This window comes from Phodopus roborovskii, unplaced genomic scaffold (assembly GCF_943737965.1).
Source record: "Phodopus roborovskii unplaced genomic scaffold, PHOROB, whole genome shotgun sequence".
In the NCBI taxonomy this organism is placed as follows: domain Eukaryota; kingdom Metazoa; phylum Chordata; class Mammalia; order Rodentia; family Cricetidae; genus Phodopus; species Phodopus roborovskii.
In genome coordinates, this window is record NW_026126517.1 from 39,105,523 (window position 1) to 39,128,613 (window position 23,091).

General features: G+C 46.8%; 1 protein-coding gene across 1 annotated transcript in view; it reads left to right on the forward strand.

Annotated features, from left to right (window-relative positions):
• Window positions 1-23,091, forward strand: part of Itga11 (integrin subunit alpha 11) — a 94,058-nt gene that overhangs the window by 15,485 nt on the left and 55,482 nt on the right. The window contains exon 2 of the mRNA XM_051197707.1: window positions 3,576-3,687. Within this exon, the coding sequence (XP_051053664.1) occupies window positions 3,576-3,687 (112 nt within the window). The remainder of the gene's footprint in view (window positions 1-3,575; window positions 3,688-23,091) is intronic.

Below are 23,091 nucleotides of genomic sequence, written 5' to 3' on the forward strand. Positions count from 1 at the left end.
CCCAGAGTCTAAAAGCTTCTCATCTCTGATGTGATGGTAGGAAATGAGGACAGAGGAGCACACAGACTCAGGACATTGGGCCTGGCAATGGTTATTCTGATGAGAGACTGGTACCCAGAGAGAGCTAATACTTTGTTCAAGACCACACAGCCAGTAAGCAGTGGAAGCAATGAAGAGACCAGGTCTAATACCCAGCCTAGGTCTTTCCATAGCAACGCCTGCTCTTAAGAAGGATCCGATCTGCACCCACACATCCTTCTTGCAGCCTTGTAATGAGTTTCACAGTGAGACGTCCTGTGCCTTTGACCTTGGCACTTGCTCTCCCGCCATCTCTGCTTCCCGCCCTCTCTAGGTGCTCAATCTAGGAGATGCCAGGGAATGGACTCCTTAGTCACCCCAGCACCACATAGCTGTGTCCCAAGGGGGACATTGTGGGCAGCTTTGGAATGTTGAGAGTTCTGGTGGGGACTGTGTAATGGTGACTTGTTGCTGTAACAGAATGCTCAAGACAATCAACTTGAGAAAGGAAGGCTTTATCCTAGCTCATGGTGTGAGGGTACAGTTCAGTCTTGGTGGCAGGAGCTGGAAGCAGTTGGTAACATTGCATCCCCAGTCGGGAGGCAGAGTGCCAGGAACACTGGTGCTCATCTCACTTTCTCCTTTCCATGTGGTTCAGAATGCCAGCCTAGGTAATGGTGCCACCCACATTTGGAGTGAATCGCCCTACCTCAATTATCATAACCTAGATAATTCCTTATGTCCGGAGGTTCGGAGGTTTGTCTCCAAGGTGATTCTGGATCCTTTTCTGTTGGCAATCAGCATGAACCATTGCAGTAATGGCAGACATGCTCTCTTGCTTTGGAACTTCTTGAGGTTTTATTAGCACCACCCAGCTCTGGGAGTGAGGCTAGGCTTTATACGGAAGGATGCCCATACTCCCTGGTCACCCACCAAGACCTCCATCTTTCTGATGTCTGATGTGTCCAGAAGCTCCAGCCTGTTGCGAAGTCCCCATGGCGCAAACAAGTGCAGGGGAGCCAAGCCTGAACAGTGCAGAATATGAGCTGATGGTTTTCCTTAATTCTTCCCCTTGGCTTGGGAATGCAAAATATTATCATTTTTTGCCTGGAGATTTCCCCTCCCAGATGTGCTTAGCCAATGCTCAGATGAGCTCGAATTCTTCTGGCTGCCTGGTCTCCAAGTCTCAATTGTTTGCAGAGATTCAAGGCAGATGCTTGTTCGCTGACAACTGGAAGTCAGCTGTGTGTGTGCCCCAGAGAACCACTACCATGTGTGGAGGCATACCTACGATGTGGGATTAAACCCTCTCGTGTGTTGGAACCTGGGGCACAGAGAAGCGGAAATAGTCTATGGGCACACAGCCAAATGATGACAAAGCTGAGATTTAGCACTCAGATGGCCCCACCCTACCCATGCCTCTCTTAGCCTCTCTTTTTACTCCATTGACTTGCAAACTAGTCTGTTGGCACAGTCAGCATGGCTGAGGACCCTGATGACCTTGAGTCTCATCCAGACAAGCATTCCTACCCCCAGAATAGACACCAACCAGACATTTTTTGCAAAGTGAAGATCTTCAGAGAAAATTACACCAAAGGTAGGAGAGTTGGCTCTACTGATAGAACACTCATTTTACTAGCTTGAGGACTTGAGTTTGAATCCCCAGAAGCTGTGTAAGAAGCCAGGTGTGGTGGTGGTATGAGTTTGTAATCCCAGCAGTAGTGAGATGGGAGGGAGAGACAAGTGGATGTGGAGCTCACTGGCCAGCTGCCTAGCCTCCCTGGTGAAGTGTCAAGCCAATGAGAGAGTCTGCCTCAAGCCAAAGGTAAAGGCAACTGAAAAACAACATATGACCCCTCCACAGGCACTCACACATATGTACATGCATGCACTGAAACATACATATACACACATACACACAAGCACACATACATACATACATGCATAAAGAGGGGCATGAAGAAAGGCTTGTATCTTTGGGGAAGTCCCACCCTCTCTGTACCTACCATGCTCGCTTGTAACAAGGGTCTTAAGCCCGTAAGAAGGGCCCACAAAGTGCTTTCCAAGGATCCCTGCATTCTTTAGAACTGCTCCTTAGCCTTACAGTCAACATCAGCCTCTGCTGTTAACCCTTGTGCAGCAAGTGCTTTACCAACTTGGCAAATCCCTTGGCTCTTCCAGGAGATTTTGGGCACTCTCTCCTAAGATCCCTGGGAAGCTTTTTGGGAGAGTGAGAGGAGACGGTGAGAATAGATCGTCACAGGATAGACAGTCAACACACACTGAGTTCGCAGTAGCCAGGGTCACCTTGGCCCATATCCCTCAGCCCTGGAGACCTGATGGGAAGCCATGGTCCATGTGAGCCTTCACCAGCTGAGTTTGAGAACTGACCTCCCACTGGCATTCAAGTCTGTGGCTCTGACCTCTTGGGACCATCTGGTCATTTCCAAAAGCCAAATCAGAATCTGAGACAGAGCAGGGCTGCCCTCAGCCACAGAGTGAGAGCCATGAAGGAACTGTGGATTCCCCCTCTGTCACTAAACTTGGGGCAGAAGAGTGGCACATGGCCCAGCCAGCTTCCTGGCATCTCCACAGCCAGTCTACTGATTCCCATCAAAAACAACTTGTTTTGTTTTGTTTGTATCTGAGGTCAATAATCCATGAGAAGGGTTATATCCATCCCCACTTTACCACTAGAGAAAGAAAGCCGTGGATTTCAGAAAAACCAGGGACTGGTGACAGCCAAGGTCAGAGGGACAGTATCAATATCATATCCTCTTAGGAAATCCACTCTCTGGTTAGTTTGGTTTGAGCAGAGGCATGCAGTAACTGGATTCTAGTAACTTAAATGTTTCTTTTCTGTGGCCAAGCTTTATTCCTTTCTTCCCCTAGGAGAATGGGTGAGGGGAAGAGGGAGGCCCAGCCAGTTATAGACTGAACTTCATGACAGACATGTGCTCTGAGGTCCATGAGGTCGAGAGGGAGACCCCATTCTCTACGAATAGCCTTTTTGTTCCTCTAGCCTTTTCGTTCCTTGGCCCTCTGTCTGGCCCCTGAAGAAGGTGACCCTGCCTCAGCTCCCCAAGCTCTTTGATCTCACCTGCTGAGCAGTTTCCACATATTAACCTCACAGAGGTGTGGAACTTCCATTTCGCGGGCTGGTGTGAAATCTAAGTGCTCAGTGTAAAAGTAATGGGTGTCACCAGCATCCTTGTCTTTACTGTTCAATTCACCACTATGCATAAACAAGACCTTGACTCTAGGTACTGAGGCACCTGCAGTGAGAGAAACAGTCCTCCATTCAAATGCTATCTCCCTAAAGTAGGGTCTTTGCCTCCTACACTGAGGCCACCCCTTCACCATTATACTGTGGATTCTCCCACATAGACTTGCCAGTCACCTCACACAGGGACTCTTCAAAGACAAGGGCACCACCCGCTTCACAGCCCAGCCTCTCTGAAGCAAATGAGCAGCCAGAAGTCCCACACACACCCCTACCAGACCTATAGTACCTGCACCTTCAAACTCATCCGTTTCTCTTTTCTGCTCCCACTCAGGATTCACGGATACCTTCAACATGGATACCAGGAATCCCCGGGTCATTGCTGGTCCCAGTGCTGCCTTCTTTGGCTACACAGTACAGCAGCACGATATCAGTGGCAAGAAGTGGTGAGTGAGAGCTGGGTTCCCCCTACCCAGGGCCCTCCTTCCTACCCCTGGCCTGCCAACTGCGCAGACCGGCTCTCCCAGGCTTCCTGATTCCTGGGAATTGACTCTCCCAGCGGGTCAAAATCTGGTAGGCTCTGCACCTGAGACCTTGAGCATGAAACCCCATGGTTTCTTCATCGTCTCATATGTAAAATAGTGGGGTGCAAAACCCCTTTTCCAAGTTAAATGACTAAAGGGAGCAGGCTGGGAGCCGCTGATAAGGTGTCCTCAGAACTTGACAACACCTCTGCCCTCGAGGCCGGTGTGAGATTGCTCATGAGGCACAGATGTAGTGGGGGCGGGGGCAGAGGGAGGGAGTAAATGAAAAATAACCAGAAATAGCCCAGGACCACCAGGTGCGGCAATAAAGAAGGAAACTTCAACCTCTAAGTTTGCTACAAAACAGTTTATTTGATCATATAATCTAATCATGTCAACGGTGATTGTAGTAAGTTTACTAGGTTCCCCTGACTGTCCCCATAAGTCACTGTTAGGACATTTCCATCTCCCTCAAGCACATTCAGCACACACCTGTGCCGTTGGCGGATTTTCAGCAGAGAGACAGTCAATGCTTGTCACTTTTCAGTACTCTTGGGGCCTTCCCAGTGAATGCTGGGAAGGCCACAGGTGCCTCACACCCAATCTGACCCCTGCCTGGCCTCCCACCTCTGACCCTTCTACTCCCCTCCCTTCTGCTCTGCACTCTCTCTAAACGGCACCAGTCGTTGGTCAGTTCTCTAGACGTCCTGTAGACCCTCCATCCTCCTGTGATGCCCTTCCCTGCCCGCCTGCCCCCAACCAGACAGTCCTCAGCCCCTCCACTGCTACCTTGCTACAGCCTCCTCCTCTTCAGCTCCCTCCTTTGCTTCCCCCTTCCTCCTCTTTCTTCTGTGCCATCCCTTCCTTCTCCTGGTCCTTACGCTATCTTTTCTCCTCCATATCCCTTTCCCTCCTTCCTCCTCCCCTCCCCTTTCTCACTCTCTACATCCTCTTTTCTTCTTCTTTCTTTGCCTTTGATTTTTTTTTTCAATTGTTCTATTTAGGTCTAGCTTACACACTAGTGTGATTATCTTGGGTGTGCAGCCCAATGAATTTTTCCATACATCTGCACAAAAGCAATCAGTTCCCAGGATAGATGTAGACCACACAAGTACCCAAAGGCTCTTGCACCCTCCCCAGTCAGTGCCAGTGCCCCTCCAGATAACCATGATTCTGATTCCTGTTGCCATGAATACATGCCAGGTTGTTTTTGTTTTGTTGTGTGCGTGCATGCGTGTGTGTGTGTGTGTGTGTGTGTGTGTGTGTGTGTACGGTGTCATTTTGAAGGTACTCGTTTCCACCTGGCCTTTTAAATTTAACACTGTCTATGAGGCTTACCACAGCGTCCTGAGTATTTCACCTCATGCCTTTTCATTGCCTGTGGAATTCCATTGTATCACTATGTCACTCTTGGTTTATTCTGCTACTAGTGGATAGTGGAATTGTTTCTGATCTGCACTGCCTAGTGGGGCCATTGCTCTTGTCCTTTTGCTGCTAGGCGCTGTCTTTTACTGGTTAGAGATAAAGGGTAGGTATATGATTGACGTTAGGTGGATCTGCCAAGCATTTTCTGCCCCCCCCCCAATGTGGCCTATGGTTTTAACTCTCTAGTAAAATAAGAGAGTCCCAGTTATCCCACATCCTCACTTCTATGGGATATTGTCATCTTAATTTCATGCATTCCAACTGCACACATGGTGCTCATGCATTGTAGATTGGGTTGCTTTTTCTCTGTATACTAATGGTATTGAACAACTGTTCAAAAGTTGAACACTCTGACATTGTACTTAATGAAGTTTCTGGTCAAGACTTTTGCGTGTGTGTGTGTGTGTGTGTGTGTGTGTGTGTGTGTGTGCTGTATGAGTGTGTATTCAGGTGCACTTGCCAGTGCTTGTGCATATAGGAGACAGATGTCAACATCAAGTGTCTTTCTCCATTACTCTCCTCCTCATTTGTTGAGATACAGTCTCTTATTGAACCTGAAGCTCACTATTCCAGCCAAACTGGCTGGCCAGTGGGCCCCTAGACATACCCCCAGGGCCCATGGCACAGAGATACTCCGCTGTGCCTTTCACATGAGTGCTGGGGATCTGAACTCAGGTCCTCACACTTGCACAGCAAGCACTTTACCCTCTGAGCTGTCTCCCATCCCTCTTTTGCCCATCTTAAGAACTGTAATACACATCTTTTATTATTGATTTATAGAACATTGTACACATAAACCCTGTGTCAGAAAAATTGCAAATATGTTTCCTATTGTGTGGCTTGCCTTCTCAACCTCTTTTAATAAATTTTAGTCTGTCTTGTAGTTTTCGCCCTATTTGTATGCTGATATCTATTTTTAATTTTTCTTTATTGTAGAGAATTTCACTTGTGTACACAATGAAGTGTGATCACACTTGTGTGTGAGAGAGAATGTGTGTGTGTGTGTGTGTGTGTGTGTGTGTGTGTGTGTGTGTGTGTGTGTTGAGACATTGTCGTGTTGCCCTTGTTGGCCTGGGACTCCCCATGTAACCAGACTTCCCGCTTGCCTCCACATCCTGACTGACCACTGGGATTACATCACATTCAGCTCAAGTTCTTTGTTTACCAACCACCTCATAGTTGGCTCTTTTCATAGGCCCCATGTAGGAAACCTGTGCTGCTTCTCACGTCTTGAATATCTTTGCCTTTGTTTTATTTGAGAAGTTGTTTGTTCTCTTATTTACATCAGTGATTGAATCCTAATTAATTTTTGCATGCAGTGTGAGCTAAAGACAAAGCACGGTTTGGTTTTGCTTGCCTGTGTGGATTCGGGATTGATCCGGCAGCATCTGTGGGAAAGTTCGTTTTCCCACTGAATTTCAATGTCACCTTTGTTAACCATTATGTGACCACACACCTGCAGATCTGTTGCATGCCTCACTTCTGTTCCATTCATCTGTTCATATAAACTTGTATCAGAAAAAATACGCCACTTCGGACTGGGGCTGGGGTGTGACTCGGTTGAGACAGTGCTTGCCTGGTGTGCATAAAGCCCTGGGTTCAGTCCCCAGCACTGCAGAAACCAGGAGTGATGATACACGATGTAATCCCAGCAATCGGGAGGTGGGGCAGGAAGATCATGAATTCAAGGGCATCCTCGGCTACATAGCCAGTTTGAGGCTAGCCTGGGCAATGTAAGACTATATCTCAAAAAAACTAAAATAAAGTCTGAAGTCAGGTGTGTGAATTCTCCTCATTTGTTCACTTTTTGGAGAGATTGTTCCATCTGTTTTAAGCCCTGTGTCCTTCCTTCTGTTGACTTACCTCCAATAACATTCGCTCGTATTTTGATTATAGTTATACTAAATGTATAGATAAATTTGAGAATAAATTAAGTCATAATAATAACCAGTGTCCTGGTTCCTTAATTTATTCAGTTTTAATTTTTTTCAGAGTTTTCAGTGTAAAAGTCTTGACCATCTTTAATTACACTAATTTCTACCTAGTCACAATTTTATGTTGCTAGAAATTGTTCTAGTCTTGCTGCTACAGAAAAAAAAATGTAATTGATTTGTTTTGGGGGGAGTTGGTTGGTTTTTGTTTTTGTTTGATTGTCTTCAATATAGGGTTTCTCTATGTAGCCCTGGAACTCCCTCTGTAGACCAGGCTGACTTTGAACTCACAGATCTGCCTGCCTCTGCCTCCTAAAAGGCACCACCACCTCATTTATCTTTTCTAATAGCTTGCTTAGCTTGCTAATGGTTTTTTTATAAATTTATTTTATTTATTATTATTATTATTTGTGTGTGTATGTGTGTGTGAGATCTGAGATGTACCACACCCTTATACAGAGGTCAGAAGATAACTTTAGGTTGTTAGTCCTCTCTTTCCACTTTTGTGTGGGTGCAGATGTCCAGCTGGAGTTGCCAGGCTTGTGCAGCAAGCATCCTCATCCATCCAGCATCTCACCCTGTTCTTGCCTGTGGCTCTTTTGAGTTTAGTGTGTCATCTTGTGTAAGCACACTTTGTTTCTTCTTTCCAGTGTTCACACCTCTGTTTATTTCCTGTCTTGTTGCAGTGGTTTGAGTCATCAATTCAATGTTGATTAGAAGAGGTGACACCAAACACTCTTACTTCATTTTCCTGGAGGGAGTTTTGAGTATTGTATAATGAAGTAAGTTCGTGGCTGTGGTTTATTCATTTGTTGATGTAGATACCACTCGGTTAAAGAAATACTCTAGATCCAGTTTGTGTGTTTGTTTTCTTTTTGCACACAGAGTCTCCCATAGCCCAGGCTGGCCTCAAACTGTTATACACAAGAATGGCCTGGTCCTCCTGTCCCCACTTCTTGAGTGCTCTGATTACAGGCATGTCCCACCAAGCCTGGTTCATGTGTGCTGGAAATCAAACCTAGGGTTTCATATATGCTAGGCAAGCACCCTACATGCTAAGCTGTATCCCTAGCTCCCTGACACTGGTTTTTCTTTTTTCAAACATTAGCAGCAGATAAGTACTCAATTTGATCAGGTGCTTTCCTTGTAAGAATTGAGACATCAATTTTTCTACATTCTGTTAGCATTTTTGACAGATGGGTTGAGGTTTTTTAACTTGGGGTTTTTCCTTTCTTCCATTTTATTCTTCTCTCTCTCTCTCTCTCTCTCTCTCTCTCTCTCTCTCTCTCTCTTTTGTAATTTAAATTCAAGCTTGCACTGATGGACTAACACTCGATTTGTTCATTATAAAACTTCACAGCTGTGTCTTTGGGAAGTTTGTTTCTGTTTTGCCTCATGGAGTAGATTGGCTTATTCACTTTCCTGTCTATATTGCCTATCATATATTATATGGCATCTCCTTTGTTCAGGCTCCAAAACTGTGCTGAAAACTATCCTCATTTCTGCCCCTCAGATTCTTGGGAGCCCTCCAGGGTAACATTTGGGGTTTTCTTTGTGGATAGATTTTCTTTCTTTTTAATGAAAAAAAAATGCATATAGTACATTTTAGTCATGTCTCCCCTCCTCCAACTCCTCCTTCCTACCCAGCCAACTTCATTCTCTCTCTCAAAAAAAAAAAAAAAAAAAAAAAATCAAACAAAAAGCCAAAAAAAAAAAAAAAAAAAGTGCCAAAACAAAAAGCACATGTACAAGAACCACAAAATTTGTTTTGTATTGATCAACTACTCCTGGGCATGGAGCCTACCCTGGAGTGTGGTTAATAAATCCAGAGATATTCCATTGGAGAAAACTGATTTTTCCCTTTCCCAGCGGCATCAAGTGTAAATAACTCCTTGGTTAGAGATGGAACTTTGCATCCTCTTCCCATTTTCCATGCCAGGATTCTGTCTGGCGCGAACCTGTGCGGGCCTTGTGTGGGCTGTCAGTTTCTGTGAGAGTTTATGGGCTTGCTGAACCTCATTCCGAATAGACCCCGCCCCCAGGCTTGGGGGACGGGGCTTGATGAGGACCACCCACTCAGGACTGAGTGCTCCAAAATCTCTCACTCTGTACATTGCTGTCAGTAGAGATCCAACTTCCTGAAGCTAATGGGCCGCGCAGATTTCTACTTGCTCATTCATGATAGAGTTTCTCCCGAGATCTGCCCATTTTATTCAAGTGCTACTGACAGTGTCAACCATTGGCCTCCTGTTTATATTTTCAGGATCTTTAAATTCTGTAGCATGTCCTCATTTTTGCGCTTCTCAGTGGTAATTAATGCTGTCTCCCTTAGTCACAGTGTGTCTTGCTATAGGTGTACCAATTTCATTGAAGTTTTATAAGGATCAATTTGGAGGTTTTGGTGGTTTTAAGATTTATTTATTTTTATTTCATGTGCATTGGTGTTTTGCCTCCATGTATGCTTGTGTGAGGGTGCCACATCCCTAGAACTAGAGGTACAGACAGTTGTGAGCTGCCATGTGGATGCTGGAACCCAGGTCCTCTGGAAGAACAGCCAGTGCTCTTAACCACTCAGACATTGCTCCAGCCTCACATTGTATAAATCAAGATATGGTCTATTTTAATAAATTCCCATGTCACTTGATCAGTCTGTTCTGCTTTTTATTAGGTGTTTTTCTGCATGTCATCTGTATCAACATGGCGGTATTGTTCAAAAGTCTACAACTTCACTTTTTAGTCTTGTGGGGTTGGGGGGGGGGGTGGGAGAGTCTTTTGGTCTGCTTATCTCTCAGTTTCTTAGAGAGATGTATTAAAGTCTCCAGAGACCATTGGGAATTCATCATTTAGTTCCAACAGTTCTGCTTTGTGTATCTTGAAAGTGTTAATTAGATATATAAATTGTTATTAGGAGTCCCAATAGCATTATGGCCTAATATTCTATTTCTATTCCGTTGCTGTGATAAAACACTCTAACCAAAAGCAACCTGGGGAAAAGAGAGTTTATTGGCTATGCTTCTGGGTTAAGGTCCCTCAGAGGAAAGTCAGGACAAGAACCAGAAGGTGGGACCACTTATCTAGTCCACACAGCATCAGCTCCAGCTGGAACTCAGTCACAGTCAAGCAAGTACAACAGAAATCATGGGGTGACGCTGCTTGGTGACTCACTCTTGGGCTCATGCTTGGCTGGCTTCCTTATACAGCTGAGAGCTACCAGCCCAGGGAATGTTGCTGCTCACAGTGAACTGGGCCTCCTACATCAATTAATAATAAGGACAACTGCCTCCCAAGATGTAGCCACAGGGCAGTCAGTGTGATCTGGCAATTTCTTTCTTGAGGCTCCCCTCTCAGGGGAATCTAGACTGTGCCAAACTGACAGTTAAAGATGACTATGGCACCTAATATATCTTATGTTACATCTTAACATTCATATTGTAATTGTATTGCATATGTGTAGGTATATGTATATATGATTGTCTGGACAACTGTGGGCACAGTAGCTATGCTTTAGCAAATTCCTGTCTTCTCTTTTTCAGGCCCTTGCTTTCAGCCTTTATGTAACCGTAGGGTTTTTTGTTTTTTGTTTTTTTTTTTTTTTTTGGAAGAGCTATTTTTTATTTTTAATTATGTATATGCGTGTATGTCTGTGTGTGGGTATATACTATACACATGAGTACAATTTCCTACAAAGGCCAGAAGAGGGCATTGGGTCCCCTGCAACTGAAGTTACAGACAGCTGTGAGACACCCAGTGTGGATTCTGGGGACTGAACTCGTCATCTGTAAGAGCAGTACATGCTCTTAACCACTGAGCCAGTCTTTAGCCCCATGTCCTTATATTTAAATCGTTCCTCTTCTAAATGACATGTGACTTTTTAGTTCATTCTGATAAGCCTTGTCTTTTAAATGGATAATCCTGATGAGCCTTGCCTTTTAATTGGACATTTAATACAATAGCATAGTTAATAGCACAGTCTCTTCATGTGACGTGCCTGCTTGTCTCGTGGCCTTCTGTTCCTTTGCTGCTTTTATTGTTCTTGTTATTTGTTGTTCCATTGTTTCCAGTGCTGGAGACTTAGTCCAGGGTCTCATGTATGCTGGGCAGCCACTCTACCACAGAGCTACTCTCCTTGCCTTAAATATACCTTCTTTCATTTAATCTTTTATGGTTCAACCTAGAGATTAAAAATGTGCCTTCTTGATTTATGATAGTCTATTTTTAAAATTACATTTATTATGTAATTTTACATAGGGGACACTAAGGCATGCATATGAAGATCAGAGGCCACCTAGGGCATCTAATACATCTCATATTACATCTTAATACTTTATATCATAATTACATAACCAGATATCATTTTAATTGGGAGTCAGTTCTCTCCTTCCACCGTGTGGGTTTCAGGGATGGAACGCTGACGTCCCGTGTCTTAGCAGCAAACGCCTTTACCCACTGAGCCATCTGGCTGGCCCATGATCTATCTTAAGTTAAAGATTTTGCCACTGACTAAATAAGGTTGATGTCAACCACCTGTGCTGCCCCCTGTGCCATTTTGTCATGGGTTTTTGCCTTTGCATAGTTATAAACTCCGCAAGGCCTTTAAACTGTCACTGTCCCTACTCCTTGCTCAGTTACCAGTCTGTGACTCTCTGTTGTCCTCATATAATTCTGTGCCTCTGTTTGGCATAGTTTTGTTTTAGAAAGCAACAACTTTAGTATTTCTTGTCTTTAACTTTAGAATTTGGACTTCTTGTTTGTTTATCTGCCTGAAATACCTTCATTTCTCTCTGATTTTTTTCAAGTCTATCTTTTTTTTTTTTTTTGGATAGGTTGTCTTCTGCCATCTTAATGTTTCTCTCTGTTACATTTTTATTTTTTTTATTGTGCATGCATGTGTGTGGATGCCCATGTGTGGAGGTCAGAAAACAACTCATAAGAGACAACTTCCATTGCGTGGATACTAGGACTAGAACTCAGGTCAACAGGCTTAGTGACAAGCACCTTTACGCACTGAGCCATTTTGATGACCCTACCATTTTGAATGACATGCCATGGCCTTCTGACTTTGTATCACCTGTGGAGATGTCATTTATCTTTTGAATATGGTCTGTCACTTCCCTGTGGCTAATTTTCTGCTTGTGTCTAGTGTCAGGAGTCTAAACCTAGTTTGTCTTGGGACACTTCTCTTTGTATTTTCTCTCCCTAGGGTTTTCCAAGCTCCTCGAATCTGTCGCTGGTAAATCACATCAGATCTTCAAGATCTCTGCCTTCAGTAAGGCTTTGCTGTTTGTCTCTGCTGGGCTTCCATAAGAGGATGCCCTCAGAGGGGAAGCTGAAGTGAGTGTGGTCTAGGGGCTGCAGTGGCTTCCTTAGATAGGGGCTCTGCTTTGGTTGCTACCTGCTGCCTGAAAATGGCTGTTTCAAACGGGTTGTGTGGTTTTCCTAGTAGTTTACAGCTGAAATCAAAGCCCTCCTTCGCACTGTGTCATTTCCCCTGAGAAGCCTTCTGCGACCCTCCTTTCCCCTTTTCATCTCAAGCAGGGTCATAATTCTTTGTGGAGTCAGGTGCATAGCGGCTGGCATTCATTCCTTAGGTGCACTTATCACAAACACACACCACATGCTCCTACAACCACACCCACACATACCTTTGTATACTCAAATATATAACACACACACACACACACAGGATTAGGTTGAGGGGCTGGGAATATAGCTCAGTTGGTAAAAGACAAAGCCCTGGGTTTAATCCCTAGCACTACATAAACAGTCTATAGTGGTGCATGACTGTAGCCTTAGCACTTAAGAGGTGGAGGCGGGAGGATCAAGGTTCAAGGTTGTCCTCGGCAACATAATGAGGCCAGCCTGGGGCACGTAAAACCATGTCTCAAAAAAACACAAAAACAAACAAACAAACAAAAAAGAAAAGAAAAGAAAAAAGAAAGAAAGAAACAATTAGGTTGAATGGACTTTTTCAAGCTAGACCTTATTTTGAGCAGTATTTGTTAAATGACTGTTACTAAGCTGACAGGCTCTTCACAGCAATGGAATGCTAAAAGCATCTTAGACCCACCGAGGAGCTAATGACTCAAATGATTTAAAAAAAAAAAAAAAACAATGCAAGACAAAAGATGACATGCTAGTGTTTGCACCCATCTCTGTAGGGTTACTTTCTCTAGTTCTCCTGTTCTGGAATGACTTTTCCCTCCCTAGGCCTTCCCTTTGACATATCACTTCCAAGGTACCAAGGGAGCCTCTCACTCCCACACTCCTGTCCCCATGAGATATCAGTGAGGCATCCCTGCAGTCTGAGAGCAGCCTTGCTCAAGGCAGAAACTCAGACAGATTCTAAAATCAGGGAGCCCTGGCCAGGGTCTCTGGGAGGGCTTTGGAAAGAATATGGCTGAGGATGTGATGGATTTGACTTCTTAGGTGCTTTTGCTGATCTGAGCATGGCCCAGAGCCTTGTGGGAAGGAGCTTATGACCCAGGTGAATAGGCAGGCCACACCCACTGGAGCCCTTAGACCTGAGCTTATTTACAGCCACTACTGACTGAGAGAAACCGAGAGAGCAGCCTTAGGGACACAGGGAGCTGCACTACATGTGGGGTAGACCAAAGCTACCTGGGCGTTTCAGGGGGTCCTATCCGCAGTGACAGGAAGCTTATTCATTATCGCACTTCATAATCCCCTGCCTTGTTACTGTGACAAGATGCCTGAGGAAAGCAACTCGTGGAAGGAATAAACCATTCATTTCTGCTTATAGTTTGAAGGCATAGTCCAGCACAGCAGAGGAGGCACCTAGTCCATGGCAGGAAGCAGAATGGGAAAGGCTGCAGTTCAGTGGGGCGATGGGGATGAGGGAGAAGCAGCCTATGGAATGGTGCCACCCACATTTAGGGTGGGTCTTGCCTAAACTAAATGTTCCCTCCTAGATGTGCCCAGAGATGTGTTCCCATGGTAATTCTAAACTTTATCAAGGTGCAAACATGACCCAGCCCCACATGCTCTTCTCTGCCTCTTCCTTTCACCCTGACTTTTCCGCCAGTCCCTTTCTGGGAGTTTAAGTCACAGAGAGGACCTGTAGGAGAACCTTGGCTGATGGCAGTGTCACTCCGGAGACACTGGCTCATCACTGTGCATGGCCTCTGGCAGTTGCCAATGTGGCCATATGCCAGCAGGTACCACTAAGGAGGGACAAGAGAGAGGACTTGAAGCATAGAGCTTGGAAGACCCTGCCTTTCCGAACCCTTGCCCACTCCATCCGGGAAAGGTGGGCAAGGTTAAAGAGTACCCTGAATGTAAGTGTGTCTCATAATCCACAAAGCAGGAAGTGACAGGAGAGCGGCTTATAGCAGGAGGCAGGGAATCAGGCCTGAAATCAAGACAGTGGCTGAGAGTTGAGGGGCTCCTGTGCACCCAGCCCTGGACAGAGCTCATACCCACAGGCTGTGTCTCCTGGATCAGACCCAGGGGATCTGTGTTACTGAAATTACTCCCCAGGAGTCCCCAGCAGGGAGACGGGTCTCTAAGGCTCACCTCACCATCTATCTGTACCACATCCTGACTATTAGACAACAGGATACCACCAGGATACAAAGTATCACTCTCAGACCCCAGTGTATCCCGGGGGAAGAACTGGCCCACTGTCACCTATCACAGACACCCACAGGGAGCGCCCCCGTCCCCCCCCCCACCAGCCATCATGCTGAAGCCTTGTGGAGCATTGGTAGCCACACTAAGAGGATGAAGGAACAGGCCGGGTGGGGTAGCCAGTGCATTTTTATTCTTAGTCCCTCACCTTCTGCCCGTTATGCCTAACTTGGAACCCTTCGTGGACTCTGCTGAGCATCCAGGGACACTGTCGGCATCTTGAACCGCTTCTGACATGCTTCAGTCTCAGCAACAATAACAACGCTCATAAGCACACAAAAGGGAAAGAGAAAACAAATTCCTCAGGGACTGAGTGTTCTCTGCCCCTGCTCTTTAAGCTCTTGTGTATTTTCAGAGAAATTCAATCCACATGACTTGAGCGCGTTTACATTGAAGTGATTAAGACCATTTGATGTCCCCATGCTCCAGTGCTCGCCTACAGAAGCTCCTGCCTGCATCCTCAGGAGCAGGAAGCCTCCTGATGCTGGGAAGAAAGAGAGCTGGGCCCCATAAGGTTCCAGTTTGTTCCCGAGGCTCTGCCCCTGGCTGGAGAAACCTCAGCTCTCTGCAAGGCATAGCAGCCTGCTAAAGGAGACATTTTAGGGATATATGAACCTTGAGACACAAGGCTGTGGTAAAGTGCCCTAGGACAAAATGCCTGCAGAACAGTGGAGAGAGAATGGGTTTATTTTGGCTCCCAGAGAGTGGGGGAATCCATCACAGTATAGAAAGTGTGGTGGCAGAGCTGCCGGCAGCTGGTCACGTGGCATCTGCAGTCAGGGAGCAGAGAGGGAGATGAATGTTGGCATTCAGCTTGCTTCATGCTGAGCTTCATATTCAGTCTGGGACCCCAACCCATGGAATGCTGCAGGCCACACTCAGCCTGGGTCTTCCCTCCTCAAGTAAACCTTTCTGGAAGCATCCTCATAGACACATGGAGAGATTTGTCTCCATTGTGACTGCAAATCCCTTCAGGCTGACAGTGCAAGTTCAGAGAATCAGGCTACCTGGAAATGAAATGAGCTTGTTTCCATTTTATAGGAGAGGCAACTGAGACTCTAAGAAAGGGCATAGTAAATGTCAGAATGAGTCTGGGGCCCCGATCTCTCCAGGCAGGGTCCTTGCTAGGCTCAAAGGGACACAACAGAACTACTGAACCTAGCCCAAGACTTGCAGTCCTCTGCTGTCCTGCCCAGTCCCCAGTCCACTTCTGGCTTTGTGAGAACCAGGGCTGGGGACTCCTGAACTAAGAAGATGCATGTACAGAAGAAACAGGACCAAGCCCAGCTAGGAAGAGACAGGCATAGAATGCAGATTCCAGCTCACAGGTACCTAGAGATGGACACACAGAGGGTCTGGGGTACATGTGAAGGAATCGGTTTCCATCATGGCGGGGAAGGATGGCAGAGGAATCCGAGAGGATGGTAAAGGTGGGGTTTTGATGGCAAAACATCTTTCTTTCCACTCTCCCCCTTGGTCTTCTTCTCCCCTCCATCTTCCTCCTTCACTTTCCCTGCCTTCCTTCTCCTCTTCCCTTCCTTCTTATTCTTCTTTCCCCTTCCTTACTCCTCGCCCCCATCATCTCCACCATCCTCCCATCTTCTTTTCTCCTTCACCCAAATCTCTACTGGAGATTGGATAGAGGTTGCAAGCTACCAAGCAAGAGGAGGCTACCTCTCCCTTATCCCCTGCTTTCCTGGGAAGCCATCAGTGTCTCAATGGCTCAACTTACACCCTTAAGGACAGGGAAGTACGGTGCCTGGGTGAAACTTTCCAAAGCCTGGAACATTTCTTGGGTGAACAAATGCCCAAGGTGCCAGGTGGGAAGGAGGACTGTGCACACAGAGGAGAGATAAAGGTCGAAGGAAGGGAGATCCTGGACACAAAGAAGATGGAGGGAGGTTAGCATCCAGGGAGAAGGTGGAGACATGGGAGGAAAGTGGGGGAGGTACCTGTCCCTATAGGAGCTGCCTTAGGCTTCTGAGTCCAGGCTGCCCTAGAGGAGTGGAAACCTCCCTGGAGAGAAAGAACATTGGGGCGTGGCTATGGTTGCTGTTGGGAACGGGATCAGGTGTGCTGGCCTCACTTTTCCAGTCTCCAGTCCTCACCTTTTGGTCAGGGGGCTCTGGTAATCATGTAACTGGGTTGTGTGGTTAGAGGTTTCAAGAGCCATGTGACTGTGCGCCTTACAGGTGGATTGAGCCAGGAGGAGAGGGACCCAGACACTGGCAAAGTTGGGAAGCAAATATTCTCCATGGCAAGGTACAGATCTGGCCACAGTTCTTGCCATCACCTCCACCAGAAACATGGCATCACATGGTGGTTCTGAGATGGCAAGGTCTGGAATACCCACATCTGGCACAGGTCACTAACCTCTTCTGCTTAGTTTTTATTGTCAACTTGGCACAACCAGGGCTGTAGAGATGGCTCAGTGGTTAAGAGTATTTCCTATCCTTGCAGAGGACCCAGGTTCCCAGCACACACAACCAACTTAGCTCCAAGTCCAAGGGATGTGCCACCCCTCGCATGTATGTGGTGCGCAACAAACTCATACAGCCTCATATTCACATATATAAACTAATAAATAAATCTAAACAAACAAACTTGACATGACCTAGAGTCAACTGGGAAGGAGGAACCTCAGCTGAAGAATTGCCTGGGTCAGACTTGCCTGTGGGCATGTCAGTGGAACACTGTCTTGATGGCTAACTGATTCGGGAGACCACTGTGAGCAGCACCATCCCTAGGCATGTGATCCTGGGCTGTGTAAGAAAGCCAGCAGACAGTGAGCTCGCTAGTAAGCAGCATTCCTCCATAGATCCTGCTGCAGGTGCCTCTTTTATGTTTCTGTCCTAACTTCCCTCCATAAAGGATTAGAGCCTGAAAGTTAAAGCCAAATAAACCCTTTGCTCACCAGGTTGCTTTTGGTCAGAGTGTTTTTATCACAGTGACAGGGGGAAAAAGTAGAAGGTATCCCAGTCTCTCCTCAGTGCCCTATTTGAAAGTAGAATGTACCTTAGTCTTTCCCCAGAGTCCTATCAGGCATGGCGTCTGTGCTGTGAAGATGCCAGGCAGAACAGGCAGCTCCTCGTCCCAAAAGCAGGACCGCCATTGCCGAAGCCTTCCGTGGAACACAGTTCTCAGAGGCAGAGGTGGGATAGAGGTGGTCCAGGGCTGGGAGCAGCCCCAGGAGGCACAGGCGGACCCCACGGTGCCATGGGTTGGCCTTCAGGGCTGCTGTGTCCCTGTGCCTCCTCCACCTTATAGGGGGCTGTTCTGAAAGGTTCTCCTAACCCCCTTACTTCACAGACTAGGAAGCCGAGGCCTGGAGGTAGGATGATACTAAAGCGAGTCCCATGACAAGTAGTGGGAGAGAGCCAGGGCTGAAACTCATCTCCAGCTGCTGACTGGAGCAGCATCCACCTCCTGTGACAGCTCCACCTGGGCTAATGGGCGCTTGGGTGAGAAGTGCCAAAGAGACAGTTCACCTACCATCCTGGGTCCCAGACCACAAGATGCTCTGCTTGATGCCCATTCAGAACAAGGCACTAGCTCTTTCCTGGGGCTTTCAGTGTCAGCCCGCCTTTACTAGTAAGCCTGTATTGCCCTAGAGTTCTCGACAGCTATACCCAGAGGCTCACTGAGGGTGGACAGCTGAGGAAAGCCTCCCTGCCAGAAAAAAAATCTAGTCTTCAAAGTCACACAACAGGGCTGGGGATGTGGGCTCCATTGATAGAGTGCTTGCCTAGCATGCACAAGGCCCTGGGTTCAATTCCCAGCACTGCATATATATCTGGCATGATGGCTCACTCACTCCTATTATCCCTGCGCTAAGGAAGTAAAGACAAAAGGAGCAAAAGATCATTCTTGGCTACACAGCAAGTTCAAGGACAGCTCAGGCAATATGAAAGCTCAGCATTCCCCAAGCCACGGACTTAAACACATCACAGCTGTTTTCTGTACCACAGTCTCTTCATCCAACAAATCCCAGAGCATCCTTATGAGGCAGCAGGAGGAGATGACATAGAATGTCTATCATAGTCCTTCCCTGGGGAAAGAGGGAGCGCTTCAAGGAAAAGGCTCTTGAATGACTGCTTGGGCAGAATGACAGATCTTCAACCTGGTCCACCTTTCTTGGTGACAGGCCTGGGGCAGCCTTGACATTTACTGCTTTAGAAGTCACTGAGGATTACGCTCTGCTTTGTTCCCAACTCAGGTCCCCCGGAGCAGGCTCCCAACCCCACAGCACAGAAATTCCCTCTGCTATTTTCCCTTGGAACAAATAAAAAATCCACACCCTGACTCATTCTGGTTAGAAGATAAATCACGGCAGAGGCAAAGCTGGTGGGTAGGATGACACCCACTGCATGAGGGCCAGGGAAAAGAGGGGAAACCATATTCTAGGGAAATGCTGGCTTAGGCCCCAGGCCAAGCCACTGGGCAGGCCCTGGCACAGCAGGCAGGCAAGGCAAGAGGGGATTGTGGGAGGCTCAGAGAAGGGAGTAGAAAGCCAGGCAGTTGTCCTCATTGACAGGGCTGGGAGCACCTTATGCCCCCAAATGACACAGAGCAGTCTTGAGAGGAGCCGCTGGGAGGTGGGGGAGGGGGAATGCAGGGGCAGGGACTGTCAGCCCCAGAACCCAGTGCAAACCCAGGACGCAGTTCTTGAGGCTCTTTAAGGCCCCCGTGTCATTTCCTTCTCTGTTCCCCTCTTATTTATTTATGTTTTAATTCCAAATCAAATCAACACAGGAAAGTGCCGGGACTTGAAGGGTATGAGTGATGGCCCAGGTAACTCCTCTCACACACACAGAGACAGCAGCAGGGCTAGAGCCAAGGGCATGCCTTACAGCCGGAGAATATTCTTAGTGCTGAACTCTGAAAGGCAGGGGGCCAAACAGCATGCTTTATGGGCAAGAAGACACACAGTCCTGGGAGTGGAAATGCTGAAATAAAGCTCCTGGTTACTAACCCCCACGAAAGAAAATAAACTGGATTTGGCCAGTTCAGGGAAGCCAGGGAGAACTGCCAATTCAGCATCTTCTTGGCCTGCCTCCTCCCATCCTCTACCCTCTCTCCCCAGCCCTGCATAGTGGCCTACAGCCTCCTCACCCTACCCCTTTCTCCAAAGCCAACACCATCCATTCTATGACTCCCTACATCCTTCCTAAGCCCCGTGCAAGAGAGGCAAAGAGAGTGTCTCACAGGAGGGAGCAAATAAACTCAGCTTGAAACCCACACCACCTTCAAAGCAGATTCCTACCACTTCAAGGCTGATACACTGGGCCCTCCACGTCTGTGAGTTCTGAATTCACAGACTCCAATAAATTATAGATTGAACATATTTTATAAAAATGTATCTGTACTAAACATGTCTGGTTTATCTTCGTATCAGTAATCCTCTAAATAGTACATTACAGTAACCATTTAAATAGCTATTTGCATTGCATTAGAAAGTTAAACCTAGAGGTGACTTAAAGCATATGAGGTGATGTGTCTATGCAAATGCTAAGCCATTTTGCATGTGTGAGGGTGGGAGTGTGTTGAATACACATATGTATTGTGGTTGTGCATGCCCCTGTGCGAGCCTTGAAAAGGCAGAAGATGTCAGGATCCTGCTCTTTCATGTTCTACCTTATTCTGTGGACACAGGGCCTCTCATTGCACCTGGAGCTAGGTTAGCAGCCAGCGAGCTTGGGCAACTCTCCTGTCTCCGCTCCCACCCCACAGCACTAGGATTACAGGGACACATGGCCATGCCAGCTTTTTATTCTGGTCTCAAAGCTTGTGCAGCGCTCTGACCACTGGACCAACTTGCCAGGCCCCATCTTGAGCTATTTTATGTAGAAATTTAAGCAGCTGCAGATTTTGGAGTCCATGGAGTTCCCAGAGCCAATTTCCCATGAACACTAAGAGATAACTATGGTCAGTTTTGGGAGGGGGTTGTTTTTGAGGCAGTGTCTCAGTAGGTAGCCCTGGCTGTGGTGAAACTCATAGAGATCAACCCACCTGCCTCTGCCTCCCAAGCTATTGCCTGATAGTTTTTATGCCCCCAAACAACTCCAGCTGCATCTACCCTAACTGGCACTAGAGGGCACAAGTTGGCCCACTCATAGTTCCTCTATCCAATTCTGTGGGTTTGCCTTAAGTGTGACAGTCCAGCAGCATAAGCTTCTCCCATCAGCAGGCTGCACCAAAAGAAAACAAACAAACCTGACATTTCACTGACAATCAGAGTGCAGTCACATTTTCAGTGGTTGTATACACGTAGAAAAACACAACAATGTACTATAAATTTCTTTCTCAATAATCTTACCTGTGATCAACCCCCATTAACCTAACCAGGGTTTTTCCCCAGGCTTAGAGAGACTACATCCTTCTAACTATCTCTGACTGCAACACTACCAAGATCTTGGGATTTCAAGCCCTTTCAGATACACCCCACCCCCAACGCCTGCTTCCACACACAGCTAGTGGTGACATGTTTGTTTCTGAACTGAGCTGGTTTTCAGTGATGTCTCTGTGGTTTTCTCTTGAGTTCTTAAACCTATCACTAACCTCTACAATGTTCCCCTCCTGGCTCGGCTACCATGAGTCAGTCTGAACCATTAGCACGGAGCCACCTGGAAAGAACATTGTAAGAAAAACCGATTAGGAGAAGCAGAAAAAGGAAAGAGGAAAATGAGATGGAAACTTAGGTATAGAAGGGCAGCTGTGAACCCCGAGGGCAGGGCCACCTCACACTAGTCTTTGTAGCTCCAGTATGAAATGCAGACCCACAGAAAGGGGTAAAAAGGGAGAAGGTTCTAGAACTCTGAGTGAAATCCATAGTAAATTCCAAGGGAGCACAAAGCTAGACATCTTGTTAGATGGGGTCCTGGGATCATGGCCCCTGTGTAGGAGACACTGAGACCCCTTTTCCCTGCCAAGTAGGGAAGGGTCAGCCACAGTGGAACCAGGCAAGCAGGTAGGTAAGGGAGGGCAGAGCCTGATCCACGCCAGACAGCACAGCCTCTTCCTTATCCTCTACCCTTCCCAAGTGCACAGCTCATGACCCTGGAATGCAAGAGGGGGGTCATTTTTTAAAATGTACATTTTAAAAGCTAGTCACCAGTAGCTCAGTGCATCTTAAGCTTTTCTGTTTCTTTAGGGCTTCTCAGAATAAGAACAAATCTATAAGAATAAGGATGGGAGAGGGGGAGAGATGGCTCAGTGGTTAAGAGCAATTGTTCTTGCAGAAGATCTGGGTTTGTTTCCTAGGATCCACATGACAACCACAACCATCTATGACTCCAGTTCCAGGGGATCCAACACCCATCTCGTCCTACATGGGCACAGAGCACTTAAATGGGAAGATACACGTGCAAGCAAACACTCTTATACATAAAATAAGTAATTCATAAAAGAAAATGAAGAGCATCTGAGATTTGAAGTGAACAGAACGTGTTTTAAACGATGCCATGGCACTATACTGAGTTGGCAGCTGTCCTGTATCCTGTCTGCCTCTCAAGGAGGGACCAAGAAAAAGGGGGAGACCTAAGAGTTGAGTCTTCACTAGCTTCCATCTCCAGTAATTTCTGAAACTTCAAAATTGGAGTGCCTTCTCTCTATCTCTTCCATGGGGTCATTGTGAACTGGGGATGAAGCTCCGTGGGTAGAGCACTTGCCTAGCACACAGAAAGCCCTGGGTTTGATTCCCCAGAACCACATAAACTGAGCATGGTGATACATATCTGTAATTCCAGCACTTGGAGATTGAGACAGGAGGATTAAAGATCAAGGTTAGCTTCAGCTACACAGGCAGTTCAAGGCTAGCCTGGGCTACATGAGACTCGGTCTCAAACAAGAAAAAAGATGTCATGGGACTTTGTAAGGACTAAGTGAGTCTCAGGGGAATCTCTCAGCATAATCCCTACTAGAAAATTAACTCCCACAAAAGATCCACTCATACCATCACTTCCTATGGCTTCTTCCTATGGAGGGAGGGCTTTGAGGATGGGTGGATGGATGGGTGGGTGGATGGATGGATGGATGGACGGATGGATGGATGGGAGCTCCAATGGCCAATCAGTCGGTACACTGAACTTAGGTGAAAACTGATGAGCATGAGTCCTGGTTTTTGTTAATTTGGACATAGGGACAGTGCTAGAGATGAGCCCTGGGCCTTGTTTATGCTAAGCAAGTGATCCACCACTGGGTGCCCCCCCCCAACCAAGTTAATGATTTCTTGATTGGCCATCCTGCCCTCTATGCCCAGGTGACATGGTTTTCATCATTCCCAAGCCTGGTGAGCACCAGTTAACTAACACAGGCCAAGGGCTCC